The following is an 18,782-nucleotide window of genomic DNA, read 5'->3' as shown; positions in this document are numbered from 1 at the left end:
CACACTGTACCTTTAAGGTAGTTTTAGTCTGATCAGCATCCAGGTTTGTAACCGATGCCTCCAGGAGGATTTTTTAAAAGTCCCATCATTGAACAGTTTACCACACAACCACCAAACTCCTTTTTCAAACACACACACTGCTGATATCAACCCTGACATGCGGACCTCCTCCACTGGGCCCTCGGCCTCTCAGATTAAAACCACTTGACAGCAGCCTGCAGACAACAGCCAATTACACCGAGCCGTGTTCGGTTGCTAGACAACGACTGGGCCAATCAGCGCGCTGTCTGGTCTGCGTGCAGTGTGGTGTAGTGGAGCTCGAGCAGCTTCTCCCGAGTGTGAAGGAAACAACACAAACCGCAGCCTCAGGTGAGAACAGGCGTCTCTCATGTGTGTCTCAGGGCTGAGTGTGTGGATGTGTGGATGTGTGGATGTCTGCTGCAGTGACTGGATCACCTGTGTGAGCAGCCGCGTGGCTTCACAGTCACCTTGTTGTGAGGTGACCGTGGTTAACGTCCCTGCAACTGACTGCAGCCGTGAGACTGCTTCACCTTCCGGTGTTGTTAATAAAGTTGGATTTGACCAGTGTGAGGTCAATGCATGAGATTAGTTTAACTTCACATGTTGTTTACCAGCGACTGTAACACGAGCCACACTAGTGACAGGCTGTTATAAGGGAAATATACTCTTTACACAAGCTTTACATTTTTGAATAGGAATAATTTATTTGATTAAAGAAAAACAACGTTTTGACCTGTTATTATGCTTTTTTTAAATTTTGTTGTTGTTGTATCTTCTTGTGAAGCACTTGGCAACTTTGTTAACTTTGTTACAAATCAAGCGTATTATTATTATTTGTTTATTATTATTATTAGTTTACAGTTTATATTAAGCTATAATGGTTACATATAAAGTATATATATAATGGAAACAGTTAAATTATCCTGTAATATCCTGTTCACCCCTTTTCAACTTTGTTACCAATCTATACAATAGTAATGATAATAATAACAATAACGGGTTATTATTATTGTTGTTATTATTATCATTATTATTATTGTTATTATTATCTGGAGCTGACGGTGCAGTTTATATTAAGCTAAAATGTTGTGACACCCATTAGCTTTCGTTTCCTCTTCTGAGGGTTTTAAATAAATTTAATTAAAGTTATTGAATTATTGAATTACATTTGTTACATCCTGTTCAGCACGTTGCATCTTTGTTAACTTTGTTACTTGTAAAGCATATTATTTTTTATTATGATTATGATTGTTATTATTATATTGATTTCAAAGACAGGGTGTATTTCATTTAATACATAGTTGGCCTAGTGCTTTATCTCATTAAGTGAGCCATTAAGTGCTTTATCTCAGAGGAACCACAAACCTAAAGATCGATTCTGCAGACACTTACTCTGAAAATTCATCTTTTGATAATTTATAAGATTACTGTAATGAAGTCTGACTACTGAGTTAAAGGTTAACGCATGCTGAGTGGTCAGCCTTAGCTGATCCAGGCTTGGTGTAAGCTTTGTGGTTGTAGGTTTGCCATCTGTCCCACCAGACTGATAAAATACCACTGAAATGAAAAAGGTGCATACCCCCAGAAGGAATGTATGAAAAATAAAGTTAACAAATGTCAATTAAAAAAAAAATGTTTATATTAAAAATGCCTTGACAATATCTATCCTGTGATGAAGTTTTGATTTAGTAAAAAATGCTAACGTTTAGGTTTTGGATGTGAACACTGTGCACTGCAGTTTTATATATATTCGGTATTTTTCCTACACAAGGAAAAAGTTTTGTGTTGTGTTGCTGATTGTGCGGCTTCTCAGACAAATCACCATACTGTCTGCCTGGGATTAGTCTGATCTGCTGGATGATAAGAGCTTTGAGATAAGATGCTGGCCTGGTCCCTGCATGTAACCTGCAGGAACAATGGTGTAATACAACATCCACAACAACAGCGAAAGCCTCAAAATATCAATAATAATAAGCTTTGTTGATGATTCTCGAAGTAAATGCTCAGTTTCTCTCTGTTCGGTCCATTTTCTGCGATAGTTGAATCAATTAGCCCTCAAGGAGCAGTAGTTCTCACATGCTGTTGTTTAGATTGCTGGGTGTTTCCATCCCTCTTCACTTCCTTTGCCTTTGTAATCCAGGCTGTGTTCAATGGGCTCTGCTAATCTGACCTTCTATTTCAGGAGCAGTCTGCGCAGGTGGATCTTGTGTTGAGCTTTGTTTTATCTGACACATGCAGTAGATGATCCACGTATAGCCTGAAGGCTGCACCGCAACAATGCCAGAGTCCTCATCGGGTGAGTTTTCTCACATCTCACAACACCACTGCATACTCTGCACCACGAATGACACGTTGAACAGTCGTCTTTGTGCTGAGAAAGAGGAGCAATACAACTTTTGTTTGATGTTAGCATCCTCATTAGTCAGATTAATTGAATCATGGTACTCTAGTCCTCTGCCCTCAGTAGCTGCCTTGTGCTCTGTATTAAACTGTATGAATAAGGAACAGGTAAACAGACCGATCACAGTGGAATACTGTGCCAAGAATAACATTTCATGCTTCTTGTTAAGTATTGCTAAATTAGCCCAGGCCTATGTACTGTATATATTTGACACATTACTTTTTCTCTGAAGTCAAGGACATTCGCTGCAGCTCTGCTGAATGTAGAACATCCCCCTTGAGGCAGTTTAGCCAATCATCGCTGCCACTGCACAGAAACTACGTCCTCAGTACCTTCTGCACGGAGCACAATGTGCAAGCATGTCTATCGCACATCAATCAGGTTGGTATTATATGTTTATTATTTCTAGTATTATTACAGTAAATGGTTTGTAAATGCTTTTGCCTTGTCCAATATGGCAGCAGTCTCCTTGGTTTGATTATGGTCGGAGACTATTAATCATGTTGTAGAAATATCATCAAAATAATCCATAAAAACTTGAAGAAAAAGCTTGTTTCCTGTTTTCCTGTAATGTTTGTGTTTAAATAATATATTATAATGTATGTAGAGAAATGAAGAGTTCAAATCTACACTGAAATGATAATTGGTAGCTAACTTTCTATCCTTGTCTTTTTTTTTATATACTCTCGCCTTTACAGGAGATGTCATCTCTTGGCCTCCCACCACTTTGGATGGCGTCTGCTGGCAGCTCAGAGATAAATGTTGTAGCTGTCCTAAATTGCATGTATGACCTGATTCAGCTGCATCGCAGGGGCGTGCGAACCCTGGAAAACCTGGAAGTGGAGCATCTCAAGTCCAGCAGCAATGTGGACTTCCTGCGGCTCACCAGCACCCAGCTAAAGGTGCAGTAACATTTATACCCAGTGATTCCCGTCATATTGTTATTAACTTTAAATACTAAAATTCAGATAAAGTATTTGATAGTACAACCTTTAATATATTTTTCTATGAATATAAGAATGAAGCCACAGTACTTCTTCTCATCAATGATAGTTTTTTCTTGTAGTTCAGTCAAGTTGAGTTTATTTCACTGTCACTATATATATATATATATATTTATTCTGTTTCTATAGGAGCAACTTGAAGTTTCCCAAAGACAAAATACTGGACTCCTTGAGAAAGAACGGCAGCTGCAGCTGAAAGTGAACAGTTTGCAGAACTGCCTGAAAAATGAAAAGGAAGAGGTACTTTCTTTGGAAAAGCGTCCACAGATGATATTAAGTGAATTCACAGACACGTCCTCTGTCTGTGTTTAAGCATCCACCAAGATCAACTTCTTTTATTTTGCTCTTGACAGGTGCAAAAACTCCAGAACATAATTGCAAGTCGGGCCACTCAGTACAATCACGAGATGAAAAGAAAGGAAAGAGAGTTTAACAAACTGAAAGAGCGTCTGAACCAACTTCTGGTTGACAAAAAGGAGAAGAAACAAGGTGAAATCTCGTTGGTGTTATTCTTTCCATTAAATAATGAATGAATTATTATGAATTTGTTTTGTATGTACAACATTGAACTCCACAGATTCTTTCTCGTTTCATGTGTTTGTCACTCTTGCTTCCAGCCATAGACATGTTAAACAACATTGGAAGAGCTGATGGAAAGAGAAGCCTTTGGAAAACTGAAAAGACAGAAGCAAAGTGAGCTCAATTCTTATGACCTAGTAGTACTATAGTAGCAGTATGGTAGTAAAAACATACATAATAGCATCTCTAGAAAAAATACTTAATTACTTGTTTCAAAAATGTGACTTTGTCAGGTTGAATAAAAACACACCACTGCACCTCTTGTCATTAGGCATGAAGGGGAGATGTACAGGACTCTGCTGAGCGACTATGACACGCGACAGAGGGAGCTGGTGCTGGAGAATGCAGAGTTGAGGAAGGTGTTGCAGCACATGAAAAATGACATGGGGTTAATTTTGAGTTCAAGGAAAAAAAGTCTGAAAGAGGATAAACATGAAGATGGTTGCATACAGGTTAGTCAACTTTTTAAAAATTATATTATTTATATATATATATATATTATTATATTATAATAAAATATATTTATTATAGTTATTCAACCTGATTTATCCATTTATTAATTTATTATATATTTAACTTTTGAGCTGTGAAACTTACTACTGCTCTTTGCTCTGAAAACACATGACATACAAGAACTTTGCCTAAATGATTAATGATCTGACCATAGGAAATACATTTGCATGACATTAACACTATCAATTTGGCCTTTCTGTACTTGAACAGTTTGTGCTATGGGCATGTTTATGTTGTACAGAAAAAATGTGGTCTGATACACTGCTCCTAACTGTTGACAATATTTATATATAAATATTCCCCAAAAAATGACAGTTTGTTTCTCAGCTGATAATCATTGTCATAATTGTCGTGTAGTTTGGTTTTAGAGGCTTGTTTGGCACGAGTGTTGATGATTGAAATGTAGTATTTTTCATTATCATGCCAGACTGACTCAGAGGATGAAGAAGAAGTGTTTGATTCCAGTAAGGAAAGCGTAGAGCTGTATTGTGCTCATGCTCGGGAGAAGCTGACCAATAGTATTCGCCTCCAGTGGAGAAAACTCAAGAGCCACATGGAAAGACTGGACAGCCAAGGTAGAGGTCACACTACTTTTAGAGACAACTATGTGATTCCTCTTTAACCACTGATTTAGCAAAAGAAAATAATCTGTCAGAGGAACCAAAGTACTCTTACATGATATAATAACAGATGGATGTAAACATGGTTGTAAAGTTTTAATTTCTGGTTTTGTTTGTGCAGCTTCTTTGGCACAGATGAGTGAGAGTAAAAACACTGATGCTGTTGCACAAGAGACTCAGGAGGAGGAGATGGACAGACTGAAGCTGGAGATCCACCAGTGCAAAGACTTTATTCAAACACAACAGCAGCTGCTGCAGGTATGAATGAATTCACATTAAAATCTTTGGGATTTGTTCACATTTGCCATTTGCAAAAGTAAAAGTGACATAGTGGAAACAAAGCGGCATAACATATATGTTGCTTAATAAATTGTGGCTGGACCACATCATACCTGTTTTCTGTTCCTGCAGCAGCAGATCAGCTCTCCTTGTGATGAGGAGACGGGTTCTTTGCTGAGTGACTGCTACGTGTCTCAGGGGAAAGAGCGTCTCAGAGAGGAGTGGAAGACCTTAGAGGAACAGAGGAAGATCTTTGAGAGGGAGAGGAGAAACTTTACAGAAGCAGCCATAAGACTGAGCCTTGAGGTGATTTGTGACATAAATTGGCAAAATGAACAGAATAAAAGTCAGGAATTATTCTATATTTTCATTCTGTGTATAAAACTCTTGTGTGCTATATCATTCTATGGAGTGTTTTGACTTCTTTTGTGTTGACTTGTATCTGGTTTGATTTGTAGAGGAAGACCTTCGAGGAGGATAGTGCAACATGGCTCAAACACCAGTTTTTAAACTTGAGTCCGTTTGCAGAAACAAAGAAACCCCCGATGTCAAAGTCTAAAAGTGCCTTTTTAATATGTGAGTGTTTAGTCTAAAACGTCTGCTCTGTTGGTCAAGTTTTTCCAGGTGTCCCTGTTTACTTTGGAACACAAGCTCAGATGACATTCAGTTCACATTTAAAAACAAAACCTTTTGTAGTGATCGTGGTGTGGAGCCACGTAATCCTGCCGATATACACCCTCAACCATTCAGGAGTCAGCCTCAGCTGTCAATCAGAACATTTCACTCAGTTCAAATAGCCTTAAATTATTAATTATAAAAACAAACTTGAAAAACAACAGTGTGATAAGAACTTCTTAAAATGACAGAAATCATCTTTGAGAAAAATCTTTGTTTGGTCTGTGTCCCATCCACACACACTTAGGAGGCAGGGTTTATGATCTATACTGCAGCCAGCCACCATGGGGCGATCAAGATTATTTGGCTTTACTTTTCAGGAGATGTCATGTCGTCCATCTTTACATGCAGTCTATACGTTTATCAGTATGAGGTAACAATAATTTCCAATTTCAGATACTAATAAAGGTTTCATATTATTTTAGCAGCTGAATCGGAGGGGAGTGCAGCCTTATCCCCGGAAAAGCTTGTCAAATGCCAGTCTGACACAACCTCCCCCACACACAGATGTTTCTCATTCACATCACCATCCACAGACGACTTGTGTCGCACCCTTCGCCTCATCCCAGAAATCAGGTACAGTGTCTTTATTTGCACATGGACTGAAATAGTACAAATCATAATGCACCTTCAAATGAATGCAGTTAAATGTCTCTCTGTGAAATTTGATTTCCAGCTCAACCAGACCAAAGACTGAGCGTGTTGAAGAATCAAACATCTTTTGCAATGGAACTGATCCAGTTCAGCACAAGTGGTGGAACAACAGTAAAGATCCTCACACAGGAAATGAACAGCTCTGTGACACGCCAAAAAGTCTTATCATCTGAATCACGGTTTATGTGAATTTGCTCTGAACAAACTCAAAGGAGTTGCGTTCCAAGTCTGTAGTTCTGTGTGACAAAGAGAAAATAGTAGTTTAAATGTTTCTTTTGTACAAGCTCACAGTTTTATCGTTAGAATTTATGATGTATGTATTGATTTATTTACTTTGAACTGCTAAACTTGCTTTGGGAGTCATATCTCACATCGATTCCTTAGACTTAAGGTAACATGTTTTAGAAATGCTGGGTCTGCAACAAAAGATTTTGCTAGCTGTACATATCAGTTTATGCTGCACCTACAAATTGGCATTTATATCAATTTATAACTAATGTTATGTTAAATCTGGTGTTAGGGACATTACATATGAACGTCCTTTGAATCTGGCGTCATCCTGTCCCCGTCCATGCGGGTAATAATGCGTTTTACCTCAGCCAGTAATGAATGGTTTGCCACAGCAGTGTTATTTCAGTGCCTGTGGCTGAAGAGAGGTATCTAACTGTCCAGATAAAAAAAGAAACTCAATGTGCAAAGGAAGGATTACAATCTAATAATTTACAATAAGGACAAACGGAACACTCATATGGCTTTTCCTCATTGGAGAGCACTGTTTGTTAATTACTCCCAATGCCTGAGGGGGAAGACAAAAGTTCTGCACTGCAGGTTTAAGCGTGTCGACTGTAACAGAGTGAGAATGTAACTTTAATGCTGTTTATATTTTACAACAAACTGTAAAATATGAATTATGTGTCTGTGGTTTTATAATAGAAATGTGGCTGATTAACAACATTGCTTTCTTGTACATGTTTAAGCCACATTAATAACGTGATGTATCATGTGAGTTAAAATTGAACACAGATTATATAGTTTGTTTTAGATATTGAAGGTAGGTCACTTCAATGTGAATATTAATGTGAGTTCCTTTCACCAGTTTTTAATGAGCTTTTTAGCTGTATCAAGAAGATGGAAAGACATAAATGCTGCAAACAGTTTTACAAATCCAACATACATGTAGCAACACAACAAAACCTTTTTTTTAAAGATTCAACAGTTTATTTGAGGTCTTATTCAAAACACACATCATTGACTAGCAGAAGTAAGTGTTATTAGGCACACTGAGCAGTACAGCTGCAGGCCAGGTGAGCTTCTGCTGTTTCCCTCAGGTCCACGCTGTTATCAAACATGTTGTGAAGACTCACGGCAGAATCTGCACAAGTGAAGGGAGAGGAGCAAGTTAGGAACTCGGAAGGACTTTTTACCTCATTGTCACATTCTATCACATAAACCTGGGGCACTCACTGGCAGGTTGGCAGTGGAAGCCAACGGTAACGGCTGTGGTCTTCACAGGGAAGCAGCCGGGCAGACAGCGCAGCACAGGCTCAACAGAGAAGCATTTTGATTCCTGCTCGTGGATGTTGACCTGTTTGTCAAGCTGCACAGATTCACGCTTCATATGACACTCTGTAAGAGAAAGCACGAGTTAGCTTCTGATGGATTTCACGTATCCTCACTTGGGTAACAGACTTGATTTAAGTAATGTTGCTCTAGAGATCATTCTTTGGTGAACTGTGTATCTCACCCGTGGTGTCTCTGCAACTCTCGGCTGGCAGAACCCAGGAATGAGCGTAGCTGACAGCATCCTTGGTCAAGCGTCCATTTGGTGTGCGATACTCCTGTTGGACTTCCCCATCAGCCTTTCCACAGAGTCCACAGGTCTGTCCCTTCATCCAGTCCACAACTTTAACCTGCATGGGCAAATCAGATCACATATTACAGTCACTCACTGATATATACTATATAATGTACACCTACATGCTTAAATGTAATGTCCATATTTACTGTTGCATTTACCTTCCATGAGTTTCTGTCAAAGTACACTTCATGAAGACCCAGGCTGGGAGCAAACACAGATATTCCTTCATCCTTTGGTCTAATCTGGATTTTAGCTGTAAGACAAAAACATTTTTTATCATCATTTACTTCAGGGGATTTAATTGTGTTATATACATATTATGTATCAAAGCTTTCAGACCTAACAGAAATATGGAATTAGTATGAAGTTGTTTTGAAAGTGAAACATGGACAACTTTAGCTTAATTCTACCATCATTTGGTTTGCAATATTAGAAGTCAGCAACTTTGATTGGATAATCAATGTATATAGAAACCTGTGGGATGCTGGTATGGCAGATTGTTGATGGGTATTTCCATTCCATTGACCTTTAAAATCACTTCAGTGTTCTTCGGGTACAGGTCAATATCACTGCAAGGGCATAAATGAAAATGTGAATCAAAACCTTATAATATTACAAAGAGAAGCCCAACTGTTCCTGCAATGAGTGCTGGATACAGCTTAATGATGAAGACTCAAAGTAAAGAAACCTATTTTCTAAGACATGTCCAATGCAAGCGACCCCCTCTCCAAAGGGTTCTGTATTTTCCTAAAGTTCCAACCCCTGGAAGGACTTTTGGGGGGTAAAACTATTTGCCCTGAGCTAAAAATGATCATTGTTGGTTGACGTAAAATGCATAGCTACCTGTGCATCAGTACAGGAATGCCACCACAGATAAAAATAGTTAAAACCCCAGTTTACTGTGAAATACAGAGATAAATACCTGGTGCTGATGAGCTTAATCGAATTGTGTAAACTCATTCAGCAAGAGCTTCAAAACTCACATATCAGCAATCTTCACATTTATATGGTTTTGTTCAATGTTATCCTTCTTCAGCAGAACCATAAATTTCAGCTCCTCTGTGCAATCCTGTGCCAGAACTTGGGAGCAAGACAAAGGAAACTCATTCTTGTATCTCCTGTTGTTGAATGTGGTCAGCGTGTCTCTGGCAAAGCTACATTCAGCTGTGAAAAAATGAAATAGATTTAATCTTTAGCACACAGTCAAAAACAACTGCCAACACATTGGATATCAATAGAGCCATTACCTGCAGCAGCCTTGGCTAAAAAGTAGTGGACTCTGTCAGCAACGTCATTGAAGGGGGTGAGGCCTTTGACGGCATCAAGTGGCAGAGCAATGGGAAGACGCAAAGACAGCTTATAAACACGCTGTGGATAGAATAAGTTGTTATTAGAAATCGTGAATAGCGTGTGCTATGCACCAAGCTGGAGCTGGACCTTTGGTAATGGCATCATGTATCATCATAAATGGAGGAATCTATGTCTATTTTCTCAACCTGATGATTCATACCATTGGTGTTTTCCAAATGAGGTCAAGTTCCCTGTCAGATGTTGCGACCAGAGTAGCGGAGAGCTGGTTGCTGCTCTTTTCTTCCTTTCCTTGAATGAGGCCAGCCAGTGTGGAAGCAGGAATGTAGCTGTACGCCCTTTATAAAGAAATGTCCAAATATCATTTTACATACTCTGTATTCCATGTCAGTGTAATAAAGAAAGTAAAGACAGTTTTTTTACTTCTTTGCATATTGTTTAAGGGCAGAAGGTAGGTTGTTCCAGGCCATTCTGAGGCGAGCTGCTGGTCTTGGTCCAATAAGACCAGTCTCAGCTGTGATCATTGTGTCGTACTGCTTGCATTCAGCTCCCCAGGCTATTTTTGCCTATTGAGAGACGGTATAAGTGGCTATAAGGCAGGTTTAAGGGTATATTTTATGTCGTAGGATTTTCTCTATAAAAGACAAGCAATACAATTCCTTACATTGACTTTGAATTTGCTTAACAGAACTCCATCGGCACATAACTTCCAGTTGTCATCAGCAGCCAAGGCAGCCACAATGAGCTGAATTCTGGAGGTAGGTTTGTCCAGGTAGACAGCCAGTTGGTATCCCAGTATCTTTTTGTCAGCTTTGACAGCACGGAGGATGATAGCAAAGACAGGGGCAGCCTCTTTTCCGAGGAATTCATTCTGTGTGATTAAGCAATGTGGGTTAAGCAATAAGTACCTCAACAAATCTTTTTGTCAAAAGATCATACAAAGGATTTATTTATGCAAAAATGACCAAGATTCACCTTTTTGTAGATAGCCTCAAAGCTTGAAGCACTGCTCCTGCTGGAAAGTGCTGCAGAGGTGGCTTGAGAGAGTTGACTCTACAAAAGTAAATGTATTTCTGTTAATGGGCATCATGAACAAGCTGCAACAGTTTACATAATCAAACTGTAATTTACATTGTCAAGTGTTTGAAGCATCTAAACGTACCTGTTTCTTGTGGTTCTTCTGGAACCTTTGGCGATTCATCACTTGCTGCTAAGCAGAAATATTTGTTTTCAGATGTCATGCTTACAGTGATATACTGTATGTATGCGTTAATTTTCTTCCATGCAACCTCATAACAATAATCTTGCCATTTGATCTTACCTTTGAGAGGTGAGCACTAGAACTAGAGGAACTTGAGCTAGCACTGAAGAGAGAGGCAAGGCTTGATGCAGAGCTGGACTTTGAGGACCTGCTCAGAGACTTGCTGGAACGAGATGAGGAGCTGGAGGAAGAAGACTTTGAAAGAAGGCTGGAGGAGGAGGAGGATGAGGAGGAGGAGGAGGATGAGGACAAGGAGGAGGAGGAGGAGGAGGAGGAGGAGGAGGAGGAGGAGGAGGAGGAGGAGGTCCTGTTCTTCTGACCAGGAGCAAGGATTTTCTTGAGCCTCATCAAGATTGGTCTTTCCTCAACAAGTTCCTCTTCACTCAGATTGATCTGCTTAATGAGCTTCTCTGCAGCCTTTGGTCCAACTTGAATCTCCATCTCCAATTTCACAATCTCTTGACCTTCAACTGAACGTACCATTAAATACTAGAATAAATACTTGCTACATGCATGCTGCTTCTGCAAAAGTGTCTAGTGTCAATACTTACGTGGTGTCAAAGAAAGAGCAATAGAATTCTGTCCTGCCAGTTTGTACAGGACAACGTCCCTGATGAAAGCAGCGTTTTGAGTGGCAACCTTTACACAGCCTTTCAGGCCAATGTTAACAGCTTTAGCACAGTACTTCTTTGCATATTGAGCTGCTTTGGATTTCACAGAGGACTTGGGAGCTGCCACATCCTCGAAAATTATCTCTGAGGATCTTGACTGTGAAAAAAAAAAGATCAATTAATTATATTGTAAATGTAGATACTGTTTAATTATATTGAAATACTTTTTTTAAATCACACCCGACTGGCTGCTGCAGAGGAACTAAGCTTAGATTGACTTGAGATGGGCTGCATGACTTCGGCTGGGACAACAGGAACAATTCTTGCAGCTGCAAGATCCTCAATATTTCTCGCCACAGCAAAAGTCTCAACTCTGTTGAAATAACAAAATTCAATAATATGGACTTTATGATGCATTTTAGCTGTGACATTAGCTTATTTATTGTAGGCAATAAGTTAAAAATGTTAGGCTTACTGCACGGCTGCAATGTGTTCAGGAGCAGAGACGGGCAGAATTTCAAGCTTAAAGTTGCCCTCCTTGATGTCAACTGTTGCAGTAATTTTAGCGGGCAAAATGGAGTTGAGCTTGGCTCTTGATAGCAAAGATGCCTGGAGTATAGCAGTGTTCACCCCCATCACAGCAAATGTGTTCACTGCAATGCTAGAAAGAGAAGACATGTTTGTGTTTCATTATAAAATGTGATATATTTCCTGCTCATTTTATGTTTTGGTGTCAGGTGTTAAACCTACCTTGGTCTGATCTCGGTCTCAAGCTGCATCTCTGTCTTCAGAAGGTGAGCAAGATGGAAGTTTTCAGGCAGAGATGGTGTTGTGATAGCCTTGACTAAGAAAACAAATAAATCCATGTGTCACCTCTTAGCAACACACTCTTAATGCTCTTGGTTCCAATATTAGATGATATTATGTATTAGATATCATTAGTGCTCTAATGAAAACAAACCGCAGTGTTTCCTTTTTTCTTTGAAAAAAGCAATAAATCAGCATCTGCTTTACAGAGTGGTATAGATGATAATATTGGGCTTTATGATATATCTTCAAGGTATTTTAACAGTCAACTCTTATAGTAGTAGTATAGTATATGCAGTTTTCAAGTACTTTTAAACGAGTCAACACCGCCTTTGATTAGCTTACGGGAAGCTATTTTCCTCTGACTGGTGGGACCTGTGCCTTGCGACTGTCGATGTTTTATAACTTCAACTTACTCTGAACAGCTGCAGCTGCCACAGCAGCAGTGTACAGACTGAGTTCCATTGGAAGACCAGCAGCAGTAGGCATTATGCGTCGCACCTCAGTAGCCAACAGAGGCTTAGCAAAGTTGAAGGAAGCACCAGACAGCAGAGCTTGGACAGCATTTCTACCAAGTGCCTGAGCAGATGGTGCAGTGGCGAGCTGAACAAAAATAATTTATTAAAGCTGTAGTGTCTCACAAAATTATGATTGAAGCAATATCTTATGAATTTGAGACATTGTCATTTGAGTCGTACCGAAATGACCTGATCAATCAAGGCTTTGTCAACATTGGCAAAGGCAATTTCCTGTCCAAAGAACTTGACATAGACAGAGGCCAAAGGACTGCGGTTTGGCAGGGACCTCCAGTGAGAGAGCTGTGGACAGAGGAAACGTACAATCACTGTGTTCCATCAGGTGACAATTGGTGATATTCATAACTCAGTGGAGTTTAATTGCTTACAGCCTTAATGATACGCTTCATCTTAGTGATCCTGTCAGCACTGTCAACAACTGCAGGGTTTTTCAGAAGAGCCTCCTGGAGTCCCTCAGTTCTCACTCCAATCTAGGAAAAAATCTACATGTTCAAACAACCTTTCTAAACAGAACATCTTGGTAATGTCTCGAGCTTGGTTTCCATTTCCTCCTACCTCCACAACATCAGCAGCAGCTCCAGCAAGGAAAGCACTGGTCTTAGCCACAACAGATCTGGGCAGAATAGTTGCAGCATCATTGATGTAGAAAGCACTGGCAGCGGCACCGAGCATCAAAGGGCCTGACAGAGAGGTTAACAAGCTCATTTTAAGAACGGCAAAAACAATGTGAGACAGATGCACAAACAGACAAAACATATATATATATATATATATATATATATATATATATATGTAAACAAACAAAACTAATCCAATAACTTCAAATGATACTAAAAGTAATTAAAAAAGCCAAAAGGACATTGATGAGATATAAAGGAAAGAGGGTTAGTTAAAAAAACATATCTGAGTGTGGGGTAAACATGGGTCAAACTCATGGTTGTTTGGTTTAGATGAAATAAAGTTATATGACAAAAGTTCAGATAAAACATGAGGTAACTTGTAAAACAGGCCTTACTGCTATAGATGTCTGCATATATAGCTTTACTGAAACGCAAGCTCAGTCTGCCCAGGACTGGATTCAAGATTTTGACAGCCACGTTGCAAGCTTTAGAACTGTGAAGAGAACATAAAAGACCTGAGTAAGCAGGTGAGTTTTTGCAGATTTAGTTGGTGATGAATAGGTTTCAGAGAGTGCTCTTACACAGACTCGTGGATAGCGCTGTTGCTCTTGGTCATAGACTTCATATAGGAGTAAGTGAAGCTTGCTACCTGCAGATTCTCCTCTGCCTTCACAATACTGGCAAGAGTTGTCACCAAACCCACTGGAGGCCTTGTCTCAAACAGCACGATGCATGCAAGCATACGAAGCTCTGGGTGAAGAGCCTTGTCCATGTAGAGCTGAAGAGCCAATTCCTGAACCTAAGTTGCAAGAGAAAGCAAACTCAGTATGGCATCCTCCCAGAAAATGTGTTTAAAATACACTTTGTTATTGAGAGCTCACCATTCTGGGCTCCTTCTTTGCAATGTTCCTCAGGGCCATGATGGCATCAGCGTGGACTCTCATTGGCAGCGATGCAGCTGCAGTGCCATGGATTGGCAGGATCTTTGTAATTGGCTTAAGACTATTAGGATGGCCAGCATTACCCAAAACTTTCAGGAGCAGAATGATATCCTGGGTCTCACCCCTAGCGACAGCCTCTGCAAGGAGCTCCTGAAGGGGCTATGAGGGGAAATGAGAAGTTAGCAAACCCCTTTTCTCTTCCAGAAAAATCTAAGTAAAATGTGGAAACAAGGTTATATCACCTTGATGAGTTCAGCAGGGCAGACAGTCTTCTCAGCACAGTATTTAGAAATCATGGTACCATAGCCAAGAAGCACAATCTCCCTCAGAACTGGCTGCTCCAGTATTTTATTGTTGACAGCCAGACCCTAGAAAACAGCGACTGTCAGAAATGCTTCCTACCTCCATTCTTACTACAGACAAACTAACTTGCATTGAAGATTACCTCAATCAGCTTGATGGACTCAGTGCTTGCTGTCACCATGTGAACAGATGCAACTAAAGCCTGGGCTGCTTCAGCAACTGTGAGCTCATTAGTCAAGTATTTCTCCTTGATGAATTTCAGAGCAGCAGGTGTTCCAATGACAGGGATGGCATCCAAGAGCCACTGTCTGAAAGATGAAAATGAATTGAATTAAACTGCCAACATTTTTTTCAAATATCTTTTTCAAATGTTCAGACAATAAACCTGTAAGCAGGGCGGTTTCTGAATTGGTTCCAGAGCATTTCCAGATCTTCAAATTTGGCTGCACGGAGGACCTGAACCAGCTCCAAAAACTTCAGAGGGGCATCCTCATGGACTCTCTCCACATTGTGGGTCACCAGATGATTCAGAATATCCACAATCTAAGAAAACAGGAATGTAAGGTGAAGTCATTCACGAGTTTCAAACATTTTCAATATTACATTCTAAAGAGACAATACCTGGGCCTGAGCATTGTTGACCTTGATGAGCTGAAGTGGAGTCTGAAGAAGCTCATTGGAGAACTCATACTTGAGAGATCCACGTCGGAGATACTCTGCATCGATGGGCACAATAGGTGCATTCTGAATCTCAAGAAAGACCAAGGATTGCCTTGAAAGTAATGTGAAAACAATTAATCTGCAGCTCTGTGCAATCCAAACACTGCTGTTACAACATTCCTTAGAAAGGATTAGTGACTGTATGTAAAGATCAATGACATGACAGATCACCAAAAGTGAATCCAAAACATCTCAGTTGACCCCTGGTGGCTAGCTGTAGTGTAGATCATAAACTTTGCCCCTTAGTAGATGTGACATGGCCGGAGTAAGAAAATCAAATGACATTTTTTAGGTAGCTTTCATGATGCTGATGTATGTCAACGTGGTTATATATAAGTGTTTGTATATTTTCTGATACTTTTGGTTATAATTAGATATTTGATGCTATATAAAGGGTGTAAAACATAATGACTGATGACAGAAATGGACTTGCTATCAGTTGGACGAGTGTATAAGCAGGACTTAAATACCATTGGTTCTTGTCCTGATAAACACAGCTCAAACTCAGGCTCAAATGATCTCACCAGTGCAAGATATATCCCATATTCAGAATATTTTGCATTCACTCAAAGGAAGTGTAGATGTATCATCTGTTTTTCTATTCAATTGTGAATATGTTTTACACACTTAGTCTCCATCTGAGCAGCTCCATTCATTTCATTAAAAGGTGAGAACTGGATCAGCTCATTGACGGTTGCCTCTTGGATCAGGATGCCATCAGCGAGTGGCTTCAAGATGTAATTGTATGCTGCAGCTCCTTTCAGGTTCTTTGAATCATGTTGAGATGAAACACAGTTACTTGAGCATGCAACACTATCTACTTTCACAGCTGTATGCACGACACAGAATCTGGTGGAACCTACCTGCTGGCACTTGGCACATTTCTCAGTGTATGCCAACCCGATGTCTTTCATGATCTTCTCCTGACAGTTGTCCAGGTCTCTGCTCTTTGTCAAAAGGATGCGTTCAGCTTTGTCATCTTCAGTGATGGCATAGAGGGTCTTGCACACACCCTGAGCTCCAGCCTAATCCGAGGAGCAAATATTTACTACAGAGATTCAACGTCCAGTATTGGATTTATAAGGAGCACCGTGTGGCCTTTGACAAACCTCCTGCAATTCGTAGACATTCTGTGTTTTCTTGATGTTGAGCTGAAGGACATTCAAAATTCCTCTCTGGATGTTCAGCACCAGTGTGGAGATTCCCTCAGGAGCCATCATTTTCCCAACAACCCCATTGATATACTCAAACTTGATGGGAGTCAAGAGCTGAGCTGACAGTGCTGATGTTAGCTTTGCTGCTGGGACTAAAGGATCCTTTGGCCAGATACCGCTGTACTCAAAGAGCTCAGGTTCTACAAGCTACAGTGTAAAAGAAAATTGCTTACAGAGCAGTTTACATTCAAAATATAAAAAGATTGTTACTGACACTTGATTTTGATCTTTACCTTCAGCATGTATATGTTTTGCTCTGCGGCGCTGATGAGAACTTTGCTGCTGACTTTGAGTCCGGCTCTTGCCAAACCTTGCTCTGGCAGACCACTGAGGAGTAATGCCTCATATTTGTACACAAAAGTCTTACCGGCAGCAAAATGCGGAGCTGTATGCACAATATAAGTCAGTGAGAGGAAGTTGTCCATTATAATCAGCATTCAGAGTAATTTATAACATCATATGAACCATAAATTGAGATTTAATTTATTTTATGATTCTTTTACTTGGTTTAATTCACTTTGATAGAACCTCAGCTGTAGTAAATATTGCACTATGGTCTGCCCAGTCTGTGATAGGTTTCCATATATTATTCGCTAAGAATGGAAACCAGATTATCAGGAAGTACTGAACTTACCAAAGTTTTGAGGGTGACCCGCTAGAAATAGAATTGAAAACAAATTAATAATCAGGCAAATAAATAAATAATCGAACAAATATTATTATATATATATTTTTTTAACTTTACATCTAATGTAGACGTAGATCTAATTAAGATCATTATAACCTTTTAAAGTCTTGTAGCAGATGAGGTACTTTGCAATTTTCTTAAAATGTACAGTGTGCAGATTACAGATGTAGTCAACCAGATACTGATATTTTAAACAGTTTTAAGAAATAGCTTGCTCTCTCCAATTGCCTAAATCCTTGTCTTAAAGCAGCTACTGTAGAACATTACATTACAATCTCTCAGGTTTTATTTAGCCTGCCCTGCAACATGCATGCCCAGCATATACTGTGTTTGCAACATCAAAAAACAAATTTTTAATCAGATGTAAATGATGTAAGGAAAGCATTCTCATCTTTACTGAGTTAAGGGTTACTTAATATTAATCAAAAACTCTCAAAGGATATATATATATATATGTATATATATATATATATTAAACTTAAATTTATTAAATAGATGTATTAATTTGTACTGGTATGAAGTTGGATTTATTTTTTTAATTTAATTTTTAAATGTTGGAAAACATAAATGCATTGGCACATTTAAATAAAAGAAAAGAAAAAAAGTAAAGCCAGAAACCCCTGAATGTTAAGGCACAAGAACAGTAACTGTCACTCCTGCTCAACTGTGTGAGGGATAAACTGGACAGTGATAAACAGCTTTTACCTTTTATTTAATCTCTAAAAATCACAACATTTACTGGATTATTTGAAGAGAGTAAAATAAAAAATCTTCTGTCATTTTCAAATAAAAAAAAAAAAAGCATTATATACGTGACAAGGGTTTATAAAAAGGGAAATTCTACTCACCCACAAGGGCCAGAGTCAAGGCAAGTACAACCGTTCTCATGGCTGATGGGAATGTGAATGTCAGTGGAGTGGGCAATCCTTTTATAGAAACAAATTGTGCTGATTTCAGGTATGCTTGATAAATACAATCTCTGAGAAAGGTTTCACAATTTTAAATACAAACAAGCTTGGGTTATTGGTGTAGGAAATGGTGGCAGGGTGTGTATCAGTGGATGAAAAGTTAATGTCACCTGACCTTGTTCTCCTCAAATATGCCAAGTCAAAGTTATGAAACTTTTCGATCACAGTCGCTTTATGTGCTTTTATCAGCAAACATGTAGC

At 39.3% G+C, this 18,782-nt stretch overlaps 2 protein-coding genes across 5 annotated transcripts; one reads left to right on the top strand and one right to left on the bottom strand.

Annotated features, from left to right (window-relative positions):
• Positions 1-238: 238 nt before the first annotated feature.
• LOC109625435 (afadin- and alpha-actinin-binding protein-like) lies at positions 239-7,710 on the top strand. 4 transcript variants are annotated; one of them, XM_069521952.1, is made up of 14 exons: positions 239-369; positions 2,204-2,317; positions 2,655-2,803; positions 3,121-3,324; positions 3,556-3,666; positions 3,780-3,915; positions 4,044-4,119; positions 4,277-4,457; positions 4,946-5,093; positions 5,260-5,396; positions 5,553-5,723; positions 5,876-5,993; positions 6,518-6,668; positions 6,769-7,710. In XM_069521952.1, exons 2-14 carry the CDS (start codon positions 2,299-2,301, stop codon positions 6,917-6,919), a joined length of 1,752 nt encoding a protein of 583 aa, XP_069378053.1. In that variant the 5' UTR covers positions 239-369; positions 2,204-2,298; the 3' UTR covers positions 6,920-7,710. The 4 variants fall into 4 exon arrangements, with proteins under 4 accessions (XP_069378053.1, XP_069378054.1, XP_069378051.1 ...); XM_069521953.1 differs by having other exon boundaries at positions 5,550-5,723; positions 6,521-6,668; XM_069521950.1 differs by having other exon boundaries at positions 5,550-5,723.
• Positions 7,711-7,941: 231 nt separating this feature from the next.
• LOC109625754 (vitellogenin-1) lies at positions 7,942-18,537 on the bottom strand. Its single transcript, XM_069521948.1, has 34 exons — positions 18,462-18,537; positions 17,560-17,580; positions 17,159-17,310; positions 16,821-17,072; positions 16,575-16,736; positions 16,339-16,478; positions 15,613-15,763; positions 15,377-15,534; positions 15,134-15,299; positions 14,931-15,056; positions 14,629-14,847; positions 14,329-14,546; positions 14,143-14,240; positions 13,683-13,807; positions 13,496-13,597; positions 13,290-13,409; positions 13,008-13,194; positions 12,535-12,628; positions 12,260-12,445; positions 12,025-12,157; positions 11,725-11,941; positions 11,234-11,643; positions 11,075-11,119; positions 10,888-10,965; positions 10,577-10,783; positions 10,336-10,478; positions 10,115-10,250; positions 9,852-9,972; positions 9,588-9,768; positions 9,079-9,173; positions 8,763-8,857; positions 8,491-8,656; positions 8,211-8,372; positions 7,942-8,118 (listed from the first exon to the last, which is right to left on the bottom strand). The coding sequence occupies exons 1-34, from the start codon at positions 18,499-18,501 to the stop codon at positions 8,018-8,020; spliced, it is 5,007 nt and encodes a 1,668-aa protein (XP_069378049.1). The 5' UTR covers positions 18,502-18,537; the 3' UTR covers positions 7,942-8,017.
• Between the last annotated feature and the right edge of the window lie 245 nt (positions 18,538-18,782).

The sequence above is a fragment of the Paralichthys olivaceus genome, chromosome 3 (assembly GCF_024713975.1).
Source record: "Paralichthys olivaceus isolate ysfri-2021 chromosome 3, ASM2471397v2, whole genome shotgun sequence".
Classification (NCBI taxonomy): Eukaryota; Metazoa; Chordata; class Actinopteri; order Pleuronectiformes; family Paralichthyidae; genus Paralichthys; species Paralichthys olivaceus.
This window is presented reverse-complemented; position numbering and strand designations above follow the sequence as displayed.

What these genes read in the sequence shown, in the direction of transcription:
- LOC109625435 (XM_069521950.1), top strand. An exon ending in TCACCAGCACCCAGCTAAAG is followed by an intron (nt 3,325 to 3,555) that starts GTGCAGTAACAT and finishes CTGTTTCTATAG; the next exon opens with GAGCAACTTGAAGTTTCCCA. An exon ending in GGAAAGACTGGACAGCCAAG is followed by an intron (nt 5,094 to 5,259) that starts GTAGAGGTCACA and finishes TTGTTTGTGCAG; the next exon opens with CTTCTTTGGCACAGATGAGT.
- LOC109625754 (XM_069521948.1), bottom strand. Translation starts at nt 18,501, where the DNA reads ATGAGAACGGTTGTACTTGCCTTGACTCTGGCCCTTGTGG. An exon ending in GGGTCACCCTCAAAACTTTG is followed by an intron (nt 17,311 to 17,559) that starts GTAAGTTCAGTA and finishes TTGTGCATACAG; the next exon opens with CTCCGCATTTTGCTGCCGGT. An exon ending in CCTCTGCAGCAGCCAGTCGG is followed by an intron (nt 11,942 to 12,024) that starts GTGTGATTTAAA and finishes TTTTTTTCACAG; the next exon opens with TCAAGATCCTCAGAGATAAT.